At 34.7% G+C, this 14,549-nt stretch overlaps 1 protein-coding gene across 7 annotated transcripts in view; it reads left to right on the forward strand.

The window, feature by feature from the left end:
• PSIP1 (PC4 and SRSF1 interacting protein 1) overlaps positions 1–14,549 on the forward strand; it is a 49,607-nt gene that overhangs the window by 32,113 nt on the left and 2,945 nt on the right. For 2 of the 7 annotated variants that reach the window (XM_019664428.1, XM_019664427.1), the window contains exons 7-14: positions 1,775–1,871; positions 3,074–3,149; positions 7,472–7,697; positions 8,943–9,061; positions 11,721–11,776; positions 12,412–12,482; positions 12,687–12,788; positions 12,906–13,119. In XM_019664428.1, the coding sequence (XP_019519973.1) occupies positions 1,775–1,871; positions 3,074–3,149; positions 7,472–7,697; positions 8,943–9,061; positions 11,721–11,776; positions 12,412–12,482; positions 12,687–12,788; positions 12,906–13,119 (961 nt within the window). The other 5 variants (XM_019664429.1, XM_019664431.1, XM_019664430.1 and 2 more) reach the window with 5 other exon arrangements.

Raw genomic sequence — 14,549 nt, forward strand, 5'->3', positions numbered from 1 at the left:
CACACACACACACAATTATAGCTGACATACAATATTATACAACATCAGCTTCAGGTGTACAGTGCAGTGATCAAGCCTCTACCCCATCCATGAAGTGGTCTCCCTAACAAGACATGTGACCATCTGCCATCCTACAAAATATTTACAACATTATTAATTATACTTTTTACCCCTCAAAGTGACAACCCTTCTCCCCCAATATTGGCTTTTAATAATGCTTTGAACACGCATTGTTATATTCTAATTATAAAAGCAAAAATAATGTTTAAAAAAACTAACAAAAAAGAAATGGATAATTTCTTGGAAGTGGGATTGCTGAGTCAGATATGCATGTTCTTTATGGCCAGTATTCATTCATAAAGATACTCTTTCAGAAAGGTGTTACCAGTTTTTTGATTATTTATTGATTATAAGTAATCAATATATGAATGATTCTCCACATCCTTACCAATACTGGGCCTTACCTCTTAAATGTTTGCAAATCAGATTATTGATTAAGAGATTTTCAACTTTTTTATCAATAAGATTGGATTGTGCATGTTTTTGCATGCTTTATTGCCTTTATTTTTGTTGATCGTAGTTAATGCTGAATTCTAAATAATCGGGGGTGGGGAAGCATTTCATAGTGGTCCTTCCATCCTTCTCTGTTCTCTTCACTGTTTCTATCTTCCCTTTTCCATTATGATCAGGTTTGTATTTCCTTTCTAATGAGTGATTCTTAACTTTTGTTCTACTTGAATCAATTCAACTGATTCTTATTTGGGGGTTTTACAGTTTGCAAAGGGCCATTGGGATTTCTCATTCTGTATATGGTAGTAAACACCACTTTATAAAAAAGAATAACTCCTAGGGAAGAACATCAGATCTCAGTCTCAGTTCAAAAGTAAAACATGTACATATTAACAAAGTTAAAAAAATAAGAAATATCAGTTTAATTTTTTGCCTTTTCTGATATTAGAATATTAACTTAGGTTCTCTAAGTATACAGTGTAAAGTGTTAGCATTTTTAGATAATTAAAATACATGTAGGGCCGACCGAGTGGCGCGTTGGTTAAGAACTGGTTTGGGACGCCAGAGGGTCCTGGTTCGGATCCCACATATGAGGGCCAGTGACACTGCCCTCTGCAGCTAAGATGCTGAACAACAGCTTAACCTGGAGCTGGGCTGCTGTGATTTGCCGCCGAAGGCATAGACTGCAGCACTGCTGCAGTGGGTTGCCATGGGCTACCGTGTGTAGCCAGCAGCCGCAGTGAGCGGCCATCCAGAAGCCGGTGACTGATCTGCCTCACCCGGGAAGAGCGCAGTGATGGTGCCAATTTGGGCCAGTGAAGCAACATCCTCCACAACTAGACTGAAGAACAAAAGGACAGCAACTTGTCTAGTCCCCTTCCCCCAATTCCCCAGCGCTGTTCCCATCCCCCAATTCCCCAATAAAAATCTTAAACAAAAAACATTTATGAGAAATGTGAGTTACAATGTAATGACATTATACTTTGTACTTTGGTTGGTCACCATTTACATCGAGAATATTACCTCTTTTTTAGGTTTATGTTAAAAAGAATTATCTAAAGAGTGAAGTTTTGTTTGTTTCTTAGAATTGTTAACTAGAATTGTAAGCTAAATTTGAGGATGTTACTTTGATGAGTTGACTGTTGAAAAATGATAAAGATCATAGAAATCATGCTTATACTTGAATTTATTTTAGAATGACATATTTTCACCAGTGACCTTTTTTCTTAACCATTTACTAAATAATCAAATTTTTGTGATTCAGGCAGAAAAGCAAGTAGAAACCGAGGAGGCAGGAGTAGTGACAACAGCAGCAGCATCTGTTAATGTAAAAGTGAGTCCTAAAAGAGGACGACCTGCAGGTAGGATTATTGATGTTTAAATCTCTGGCTTATGATCAGTATTCCAATCCATTTAAGTGTTGTCTCAGATACTTTGTTGGATAGGCAATTGGTAATGTATAATATACAAATTTCAAAGTAGACAAACTTGGTCTTTGCTATGTGATGAAATATTTAAATTTGAAATAATTGCTTGGGACTTTTCATTTTCTGTTTTATCCCTATTTTACCTTAATAGTGGCAAATGAGGCTGGGGTGAGGTTTAAATTATGTGAATGATGAGTTTATCCTCTCAATTGAGAAAGCATAAGCTTTCCAAATGGAGTTATAATGAAAGCAAAAGAAACAGCATTTGAGTAATTAAAGTATTAATATTTAAAATTATTGCATTCTTAGGGCCGGCAGAGTGGCTCAGTTGGTTAAGAGCTCGCTCAAGAGTTTGAGCTCTGAGCAACAGCGGTTCGAGTCCAGCCCGAGCTGAGCAGCCGCTGAGCTGCCAATAGGTAGCAGGATGGCTCAGCTAAAAAAAAAAAAAAGAAAAAAAAAATTATTGCATTCTTTGTTTAGGACCTTTACAAGATGCAGTTATCATCAGCATTGCCCATTTAAAGTGTTTTTAAATTTGTCAAACTGGAAATAGTTTGCAAGGATCTGCTTCTAATATAAAGTAAAACAAAATTAACCAAAATAGCATATTATTTTCTGCTTCATAATAGGATTCTTACTGAGAAGGGTTAAAATGAGTACTACCCACAAAGGGGGAAAAAGCCACCTGAGAATTTGTTTATATAATTTTTATTTTGAAATTTAATATTGTAATGGATCAAATTAATGATGTTAGAAAACTCAGTGAATTCTGATAACAAATTTTCAAAGATATTGTAATATGTATATGAATATTGAATGTAAGTGCTATGGTCATAATTTTGTGATATTCCTATTATGGAATGAAGAATGGATGTTCTTTTAAGCCCTCGTAGCCATTCTAAGGACAAATTGAAAATTATCCTGTTGATCTACCTTTGCAAATTTTCTGCTATTCATTTGAACCATGGAGGGGAGGTGGGATATTATCTTTAAAACTTAAAATAATGGTATCTCTAATAAGCCACTAACTAATATTCTTATTATATATCACTTGTAATCTTTATATTTGAGATTGGTATCTTTAAGGGAAAGCTGGTAGTTATGGATTTTTTTTTCCCCCCCCCGGTGAACGTTAGCTTCAGAAGTCAAGATTCCAAAACCAAGAGGCAGACCCAAAATGGTAAAACAGACCTGTCCTTCAGAGAGTGACATGTGAGTTCATTTTTAATGTATAATTAGTTATGCAATAAATGAGACTTGACTTTCAATAAATATAAATCTCTCTGCATTTTACCAGTTTTACTTTACAGGATATTTGTTACTCATGTGTATCTCTAAAAAATTTTGGGAAAACTTGTTCTAGTTTTTTATTAGGTTGAAAAGTAAAAATTGATAGAGAATCACAAAAATCTTATGTGATTATCATTCCATTAATTTAAGACATTTTCTTGGTATATCAGAATATAAAGATATTTAGATAATACAGGGTAAAATCTGTAATAGGGAAATTAGGTAAGGTAGTTTTCTACAAAGTATTTTTGAAGCTTTTAGCTACTCCAGAATAACTGTTATTTTAAAATAGTGCTAAAATTATTTTTGTAATGTAATTTTTAAATTTTAAAGTATTTTGGAATGATAACTACTTAGTTATCAACAAAATAATCAGGTTTTTTCCCCTCTTGGCTTTTCTGGGTACAAACTTCACGAGAAGGATGTATATTTAGACAAAGAAGGCAAAACTTTTTGTAGCTTCTGTGTTTAAAAATTTTTTAGAGAACACTCAAGTGAAGATGTTATTTAAGAATGGATTAACAGTGTTTTGAATGAAGCATTTTTAAAGGAAATGTTAGTTACAGAACACTGGAGGGTTGGTACTTTTCAACTGAAATATATTTACAGTTTTATTTTACTTCCAAGTGTACTTTTAAGGTATTCTCAAAAACAATGGCACAGAATTACAACATAGCTTTTAACTACTGTGGTGAAATGAAGAAATTAGGTATACGTATATGCAGGTGAGTTTTTTTGTTTTAAAACATACCCAATAAATCTCATTCATCCCGTGTCTTAGATGTCTTATGTAATTGTGGCACCAGGCACAAAGTCTAGGATTTCATGATGAATGTAAAGCCTTGATCTGGAGATGAAGGAACTGAAAACACAAGTTATATGCTCCCCTTGCCCCTTTATATGCACATGTAGATCTGGAAGTATGTGATAGGGAACCACAATAAATACTCCCATTTGGAAAGGAGAGTAAGTTTAAGAGACATACGGCATTGTTCCTTAGGAAACTTACAATTATGCTGGGAACATACTGTGAGACTCCCTATTTTAGATATAAGGAGTGTTCCTTTAATTAGGCCCCCAGCTTTCCCTGAGAGTATCTCCCTAATCTAGTTCTCTCTGTGGCCTTGGGCTAATTTCTCTGAGAGTTCTCTACTCTTTCATTATCTCCTTGGTTGCATCTGAAAAGGTCACTGGAGAATATTATCCTCCTCATCAGCTGAGCAGCTCTCTGCTTTCAGATTATAAGGAGTTGGGGCCCAAGGCTCCTTTTTAGATCACCATTACTTTATTTGGATGTAGGCTGGCATCACTTTTGATGATAATACTTGATTGTTAGTGTGTGTGTCTGTATGTTTCACTCTAGTCAGCTCCATGTGCTGGGGCGTCACTCATAAGACTTTCTCAGACATGCTCATCTCTTTATACTTAACTTACAGGCAATTTGAGTTTATAGGCCTTCCTGAGAAACCACCCCCTTGGTCTCTTTTTTTCCTAGGACCATTTGTCCATCTGAAGGGTCAAGGTAGCCCACTTTGAATTCTTAAGGCTCGCAGCTGACCCTTGATTGGATCTTTGACCTCAATCTTCGAAAATCTTTTACAGGATCGAAGTGACTTTCAACACTGAAATGCATGGAACTTTTAATTCTTCTCCGTCTTCCAGTTATTTTATTGAACTCATCTTTTTCCTGAAGTACTCTATCAAATTTATCTTGATAACAACCAACTCAAGATGCCAGGATGCTATCTTGAAACCTCTTCACCCAAAGCCACAAGTTCACTGAATATGTTTCTTAGGAGTTATCACACGTGACTGTTTTACCATTGTATAATAATATATTAGAGTTCAGTTTCCCAGCCTCAAAGCCAGTGTCACATGTTTTAGGTTTTTGTTACTGTTATCAGTTTCTGTTGTGAGCTTTTTGCTGAGGTGATGGACAACCCCGAAGAGCAACAGCTTACTGTATTTATCTTTCATTCACGCTGTGTGTAGGCTGGGCAATGGCAGTAGCTACTCTCGGCTTTGTGTCTGAGCACAAACTCAGTGGCGTGCACAGCTAAACTGTCTAAGTAAGCTCTTCTGAAACTTCTGCTCTCCACCATGAGAACAGCATCTGTCAGTCAGCTTCTGTACAGTGGGTCTGAAATGACAGGACAGTGGAATAAGCCCATAAGAACTGAAACCATCTTATAACCCTCATGTAAAGTAAGAAATACTTGTTATAAGCAACCGAGATATTTGGGGGATATCTACATTCTTTTTTGCTTATGTTAACATAAATGAAAAGTCTAAAGGAATTTACAAGTACTATTTTCCTATTGTAACTTGACCTATTAAAGAGAGAAATTGTCACTATGAGGAAGTCTTTCATGGAGAGTGGTAATGAGGACCATTGGGGAAAGACTTATTTGTAGCAAGCAGTTATTATATTTGTGGGAATTCCCTGCTTTGATACTGTTCAAAAAAAACCTTGAAATAATAATCCCTTTTCTAATGACCTTATAATACACCTTTTAATCTTTTTTTTTAAAGAAACAGGAATATGGTATTCCACTGTGTATTATATCATAATTAAGTTCTATCCCATTTTAGATACATCCTTTTAAAAAAACTGTTTTCTGTTGTTTTGTACATGTGCACATATATTGGTTGGAGTACATTGTTACAACCAGATTTGCTGGCTCAAAGTGTATTTGTATTTTTAATATCTGCTTCTTCCACAGGGGGTCACATTTTAAGAGAGGAAATTAATTGGTCAATATCTATTAAGAGCCATAGAAATGCTTTTAATATTTAAATCTAGTCCTATCTCAGTGATATTTTCAAAATGTGTATATTTGTGGAAATACTGAAGTTAAATGATTGTATTTCATGCTTTTTCTTCCATTGATTAAAAGGACAAAACCCATATAATACTGAAAATAAAATAAGCATACCCAATGATAGTTATATGACAAAAAATTTTTAGAGAAAAAATAATTTTTGCTCTTCTAATTTAAAAATCTATTAAGGATTCAAGGAAGCAGTTGTCTGGTAGAAGGTCAGTGGATTTGGAATTGAAACCTTGAGCTAATTACTGATCTTTTGCACCATTTTCTGATTTGTCAAGTGCAATTGGTTGGACTAGACGATCTGAGGTACCGTCCAGCTCTCAAATCCACTGAAGTAATTGTATAATTTGTGAAAATTTCTGTGGAATTCCTTGAGTAAAAGGTTACGTTTTTAAACAGCTTGTCCAAGCTTCAAGCTGTATTTCTTTGTGTTTAGTTGAATATATATATCCGAAAAGTAATTACTGTATGTGGTTAGCATTGGCAACATTTGATTCTTCTTCTAGAGCCTGTTATAACAAATACTCATTTATTTTTGCTGTAGTAGTTAGCATAAATACCATGCAGTGGTAGTGGTAGGATTACTGAGCAGTTTCAGTAGTTTGACTTGTGTTAGTGACTTCCCTACAATCCAGAACTGATGGGACTGTGGAGGTGCTAGAGAGGTCAGCACTGTTCGATACTATGCTTAATTGGCCATATATTTTACATGTCTAATTTGGGAGCCTTTTACCTTGGAAAGAATATTTCTTTGAGTCCTAATTAAAATGACCATACTTGATCATATGTAACTCACTTTTGCAATTGTATTTTTCCCAGTCTGTCTACTTTTTAAACAAATTTATTCTTATAAATATGTGGACTATAAACTCCATAAGGTCCAGGGATTTCACCCATCTATATTGCTGTATTCCCTAGAGTCAAGAAAATAGTACTTTGGCAAGTAAGATAATATTTGACATTTTTTTTCAGTGAATGAGTCACATTATGAAAAATTTGGGAAGGGGGAAAACAAAACCAGTTTTGCTACCCCAATGCCACTATGATTTTTGTATCTTGTAATTTATATTAAAGGGGTGTCCTTTTCTGTTTATGATTGGACAGTAAAGACACTCCATTAATATTTTAAAGAGATCTTAAATAAATTATAGCTTAGTGTCACCTAAAATACTTGGTTAAAACCTTGGATTGCGAGTAACGTGGTTTGCAAGTGTTCTGCAAGATGAGCAAACATTTCTAATACATTTTAATGTGGTAAATGAGTGATGTCTTATAATACGAATAGTTTGTTTCTGGAATGAATTATGCTCGCAAACCAAGGAATTACTGTATTTGGTTTGACTGGGAGAGTATGGTTGAATGACAAGTATTGATACATAAAAGTTCATTTTCCATTGTTGCACTATAAAATAGGGTAACTGAAGAAGACAAAAGTAAGAAAAAGGGTCAAGAGGAAAAACAACCTAAAAAGCAGCTTAAAAAGGAGGAAGAAGGCCAGAAGGAAGAAGATAAGCCACGAAAAGAGCCAGACAAAAAGGAAGGGAAGAAAGAAATTGAATCAAAAAGCAAAAATTTAGCTAAAACGGGGGTTACATCAACCTCTGATTCTGAAGATGAAGATGATCAAGAAGGCGAAAAGGTAGAACATTTATGTATTAAAGAAAATATTCTACGTTTAGTTTAATATGTAGTTCTTAAGCTTACTGAACATTCAGTATCTTTGTGAAAGTCCATAAACATGATTAAAAGTTAAACTGAATTTACCTTTCTGAATAAATTTGAATTAGCTGTTAAAAGGCATACTTTAAATGTTATTGTACATTCTAAATTTCTCTTCACAACTATGATAAGGATTTTAAATGTTATACAGTAAACTTCCAATAACCCTACCTATGTAAAAGAGATCGGAAAGTAGAGATTAATTAACCCAAACAGGCTGTGACAGGTGTAGACATGTAAAAGAGGTGCATTTGTGTACAGATTTTTATTTGTCCCAATGAATTTTCACCACTCTTCAGGCCTGTTTAGTGGTTACATTTTATCATTGGTACTTTGAGTGCCACAGTTTAGGAATTTCATTAAAGCTTTGCATCCTTTTCTGTTTATAGCCTTAGAGATCTGTAACCCAGGTTGTGTAGATCTTTTATTTTTTTGTGATTACTTAGTACTTTAGATGGTAAAAATTTTAAATTGGGTGGGTTGAGCAGTGTACTTGTCAGTAAAGAGGTACTGAAGTCAAACTCAGTGTAGAGGTTAATAGCCTGACATATATGATTTTGAGCAAAGGACAGCACTTTTTTTTTTTTTAAGATTTTATTGGGTTGGGGGAGGGGAACAGACAAGTTGCTGTCCTTTTGTTCTTCACTCTAGTTGTGGAGGACGTCGCTTCACTGGCCCATGTTGGTATTATCATTGCGCTCTTCCTGGGTGAGGCAGATAGGTCACCGGCCATTGGTCTGTGGCTCACGCCAGCTGCCAGCTGCCAGCTGCTCACGGTAGTTCACGACAGCCCACTGCAGCAGGGGCTGCAGCCATCGCCAGGGACTCACAGCAAGCCAGCTCTAGGTCAAGCTGTAGTTCACCATCTTAGCTGTAGACGGCGCAGTGCCACTGGCTCTCATGTGGGATCTGAACCGGGGCCCAGATGCTCACAGCTGGGGTCCCAAGCCAACTCTTAACTAATGTGCCACTTGGCCAGCCCAGGACATTACTCTTACAGCAGTGCAGAAAATAATTTTGATTCCCAATATTATCAAGGAAACGTTAAATTTAGATAGCAACATGTGTTAGTACTAGTTGTTTTTTCCTCCTCCCAAGATTGTAATCATAGAACACTAGTTGCTGACTTGCTAGTTAACTAAATCCATCCTAATTCTCCAAACAGAAGAGAAAAGGTGGAAGAAACTTTCAGGCTGCTCACAGAAGGAATATGCTGAAAGGCCAACATGAGAAAGAAGCAGCAGACAGAAAACGCAAACAAGAGGAACAGATGGAAACTGAGCAGTAAGTATTTATTTATTCTAAATTTTCATTTCTTTTTAAAGCTAGCATGAAGTTTTTATAAACAATGGAATCTCATTTTCCAGACCTTACAAAGCCTTTAAAGATGTGACTTTTTCCCCATGTGTTAGGAAAAAAAATCTTCAGTATATGATGCTAATCATGTTTCAGGCCCCATTCTTAGTAAGAGAATGAAATTCACTGAGGGTAGTCACCTTGTGAACTATTTTTAATTTAAACTGAAAGTGCAGATAACATTTAACTGTTAGTGGCTTTGTAGAAAATGTCCTCATCCTCTATTATTTATTTGTATAGTATTAAATACAGAAAGAGGGGTGATAAAGTATTAATGGAGAAAGAATGAAAGAAATACCCTTATTTGTTATACTACCAGCAGGCCTTCTCCAAAAGACCAGCGAAAAGAACAAAAGCACAGTTGGAAACCCAAGAAGCCAGTAAATCTAAAGGCTGACAGGGTTTGCATTAGATGTGTGCAATATAAATCAAATTCAAAGCTGATTTCTCTTTAAGTTTTGATACTTGGAAATAGTATATACTTAACCATGGGGGATTTCTTTCCCCTTTTAATAAAATAATTTTATTGGAATGAAAACAGCAATGGCAATGATGATTAAACTTCATGTGTTTATTACGTTTGTTTTCCTAGTTATCTTAGACTGTCACTTCCAAGTTTGTTCCCTGTAAAATGTTTCTTTGTGAAGCATCTTGAATTATTCTGATTAAACTTTTTTTGTTTTAGTGAGGAGGTCATTTTCAAACATGCTTTTGGTCACTAAGACATACTTAATGATAAGCAGTACAGTTCTTAATTTTGTATTTTATATAATACATTTGTAAGCCAAAAGTCAAGTGTAGCGTTTGACTGCTTTCACCGTTTGGAGGATATATAAGCAGTTTCAGCTGCTTGAGGGAGTAATTTAAAAACTTATTTAAAGCTCAGAAATGTTACTCCCTCTAATCCATTAGACTGACCATTTCTGTAAATATTTTTTTCTTACTGTCCTTTTCGATCTTTTCACTGAAAAGCTGTTGGACTGTTTATTGTTTTTAACTTTATTGTGCTCTCCAAATTAAGATATAAAAGTAACCACTGCTTAGTAAATCTAGCCCAACCTTTCTTTAGTAATCCAAAGTTATCTTTATGTGTTTCAGTTTCTTTTTGAATGTCCTCCGAATGTAACTTTCTCAAATTCTAATATTTGTGTTTTCTTTCCTTCTCCTGTTATTACAAAACTTTGTACTTGGACAGTTTTGCTCTGTAAAGCATTTCAGATGCACTTGTGTGAAATGCATTATGCAAAATAAAGTTTATTGTATTGTATTCCCAGCCAAACAACATGTAATCTACAGTAATAAAAAATATATCTCATTTTGGGCTCAAAGCATTAATCCAGTTACTGAAAAGAAAATACAAGTGGAGCAAACAAGAGATGAAGATCTTGAGACAGACTCATTGGACTGAATTTTCCCCTCCCCCCCTTTGATGGAAGAATGTTCCAGATTCTAAATTGAGGACTTCATTAATGGCATTATTACTGTGTTATGATTGTTAAAATTTCATGTAAGGTACACACTACATACTAAGGTCGGCCATCATTCTTGTTAAAAGTTTTTTTTTAAAGCTTAAACTGAAGCCTTGTGTTTGAAAATTAGAATAAGCTCAGATGAAGATATGGTGGTTGTACATTATTTCATTTAGAAAATATAAAAGTTAATTTTGTTTTGAAGTTAGGTGTTAAACTGGAATAGCTATTATACCGCTATTATACCCCAGAGAATGGGGTGTACCCTTCCCTTGACATTCCTTTGTTGTTTAATTCTTTAGAATCTTGTTTTTTTTTTTAATTCTGAGAGATTAAACATAGCCTTGTTAAGAAAACAAAAATGAAACTGTAACCAAAATTTTAAAATAAAGTTTTTTTTAAAAAAACCTGATTTTTAGGTATTTTTTTTGTTCTTGTCTATTTGGTTTATGATAAGGCTCAAACTCCAAGCCAAGGTATTAGATACTAATAAGAATTCATTTTTAAATGGTTATTTTTGTGATCTGCAGTACCATGGTACCTTTTCATTTGTGAAATGGTATGTAAACGTTAGTGAATATCATTTAAGTTTGACATACTGGCAGAAACATTTTTTATATAAATACTATTATCTTTAAACAACCTATTTAATGTTGAAACTAAGTTCAAACCCTTATATTATCTACCCTTCGGAGATGTGGGAACAATTAAATCAGCCTATTTTGAAGTGTTATTTTTTTTAAATAAGTGTGATGTAGAATTTGTGAAACATTGGTAGGCATTCTGTTCTCACTATGGCCTATTTGTCCACTGACTGATATGTCTTATGACAACACACTATTTATTCTTGGGGAAAAATTTCAACATGAAATTTAAATGTGATGCCACTGAAAAAATGAGATTATTAGACTACTTATTTTAGCATGGTTTTACAAGTTTTGAGTTTTGCTTATATTTATAGTAATTAATACTAATGCTGTGGCATTGCAGACTTCTAAGAATTACAGTCAATTCTTTGTGAAGAAAAAGATTTTAACTTTTACATAAGGGATTATGAGCATTTTATAATCAATCACAAAGTTCCAATGTTTTGAAATATCTGTGTTAACATTTGATAGGCAGAATAAAGATGAAGGAAAGAAGCCGGAAGTTAAGAAAGTGGAGAAGAAGAGAGGTTAGTTATTTCACTTTCTAAGAAGAATAAAATTACACATAGAAAGGAAGTTATACGGACGATTTTTTATGTATAGGTTTTGTAATATGTTTTTTGTGTTCTTAAATCCTGCATATATACTTTTTACAAATCTCGAATGGATTTGTATATACATCGCATTTTATTATAATCAGGTAAACTGGCTAACGAGTCATGTTTATAATTTTAATGCTCATTATCTTGTCAAAATTTTCTAACATTGCCCAAAGCCAGATGTTTTCCCATTTTTGACAAATCTGGTTTCAGATTTTGTCTTTTTTGTTAAATGTGTAAGGTGAAGCAGGTGTTTAAAGACTGGAAGAGAGAAGTGTATTATCAGATGTTGACTGCTTATTTCAGAATAATGCAGCTAAGATGGTGATTTTTTTGCTTATACAATTAATGCTGCTTTCCTTAAAGCAAATACTAAAAATGGCAGATAACTTCTTAGTGATGTAGACAGATTACTAAGAATCTTAGTGATGTAGACAGATTACTAAGAATATTTTGAAAAACTTAACCAAATAATTCTATTGTACTCCATTGTACTTTGCTTATATTATATAGAAACACTGGTTTTGGAAAAACGATTTACTGTTTCACATTTTAATTTATAGAAACATCAATGGATTCTCGACTTCAAAGGATACATGCTGAAATAAAAAACTCACTCAAAATTGATAATCTTGTAAGTGTTTAATACCTCATTTAAAAGTAGTGCTTTCATAGCTTATGTTCTCATGATTTTAAAAGTATGTGATTTTAAGATAAAAGGGACTATTGCTGGTTATTTTGTACTGCCTTGTTATTTGAGATTTTAAAAGTAATCTTTAGAAATAGATTATATAGGCTTGGTAATTAACAGTTATGAAATTACTGTTTTGTCATGAAGGATGTGAACAGATGTATTGAGGCCTTGGATGAACTTGCTTCACTTCAGGTCACAATGCAACAAGCTCAGAAACACACAGAGATGATTACAACCCTGAAAAAGGTAAGGGATCTTGAGTCATACAGATATTTTAAATTTCCTTAAAACCACTTCATTAAAAAGTAACGTTTAAAAAATCAATTAGGAAAATAATTAAGAATTTATATTTTGTTTTCTCAGATACGGCGATTCAAAGTGAGTCAGGTTATCATGGACAAGTCAACAATGTTGTATAACAAGTTTAAGAACATGTTTCTGGTTGGTGAAGGTGATTCTGTAATCACACAAGTGCTGAATAAATCTCTTGCTGAACAAAGACAGCATGAAGAAGCAAATAAAACCAAAGATCAAGGAAAGAAAGGGCCAAGCAAAAAGCTAGAAAAGGAACAAACAGGTATGTGGTTACAAACTCTTCACTAGGAATGCTTTTAAAAAACGGCTTTGAGATCTATATCATTAATATCTTCTCTACGTTAAATTACAAAAAGATCTCATAGAGCACTTAGCAGAATGTAGTAACATATCCAACCTTAGTTTCCGTTTTTCAAGTTTAAATTAGTAGCAGTTAAATACTACTAGTATTGATTGTTATAGTTGACTCTTCAACAATGTGAGGGTTAGGGGTGCCAACACCCTTTTCAGTCATATCCACATATAACTTTTTTTTTAAAGATTTTATTGGGGAATTGGAACATTGTGTTTTTCCAGGACCCATCAGCTCCAAGTCTAGTCACCGCTTTCAATCTAGTTGCGGGGGTGGGGGAGCTCAGCCCACCATCCCATGCAGAATTGAACCAACAACCTTGGTTAGAGCATGCGCTCTCACTAGCTGAGTCATCCTGCCACCTGTTGGCAGCTCAGCTTGGGCGCAGCTCACTGGCCCATGTGGGAATCGAACCGGCAACCGTGTTGCTCAGAGCTCATGCTCTAACCAACTGAGCCACTGGCTGGCCCAACATAAAACTTTTGACTCCCCCAAAACTTTACTAAATAGCCTACTGTTGACTGGAAGCCTTAACATAGCACATATTTTGTATATGTATTATATATACTATATTATCTAGAAAAAAAAATTTACTAAAATCATGAGGACAGTATTTATCGAAAAAACATCCATGTATAACTGGACCTGGGCCGTTCAAATCCATGTTGTTTAAGGATCAACTGTACTAGTAGTAGTTACTCTGTTTTCATTTAAATTAGGAAAAATTTCTAACCTATATACAAAGTAGAAAGAAATGAACTTCAGTATGTGATCATTGGTCTTCAATACCCCCATCAAGTTTTTTCTGTGATGCCCCTGAAGATTATTTTGAGGCAAATTGTAGATATGCTAGAAAGATTTTAGGATGTATTTAGGAAAGATTTTAGGATATATTTAGTGATGTACGCTTAAAACAGAATCAATCCCATCATTAGTTCCCCATTCCATATTATTATCTTAGCATCAGCTGCTGAATGTAGGAACCAACATTTAAAAAGAGTTGGAGGGGCCAGACAAGTGGCTCAGTTGGTTAACAGTGCAAGCTGTGAGCAACAGGGTAGCTGGTTTGATTCTCACACTGGCCAGTGAGCTGCGCCCAAGCTGAGCTGCCGCTGAGCTACCAACAGGTGGCAGGATGGCTCAGCTGGTGAGAGCATGTGCTTCTCACAAGGTTGCTGGTCTGACTCCTGCTTGGGATAGTGGGCTACATGCACCTGCAACTAAGATTGAGCTTGGCACCTTGAGCTAAGCTAGATGCACTGTCTACAATTTAAGATTAAAGGACAACTTGGCTATTCACCTTCCCCAAGTCCCCAATAAAATCTTAAAAAAAAAAAAAA

Source organism: Hipposideros armiger, unplaced genomic scaffold (genome assembly GCF_001890085.2).
Source record: "Hipposideros armiger isolate ML-2016 unplaced genomic scaffold, ASM189008v1 scaffold_422, whole genome shotgun sequence".
Taxonomy (NCBI): domain Eukaryota; kingdom Metazoa; phylum Chordata; class Mammalia; order Chiroptera; family Hipposideridae; genus Hipposideros; species Hipposideros armiger.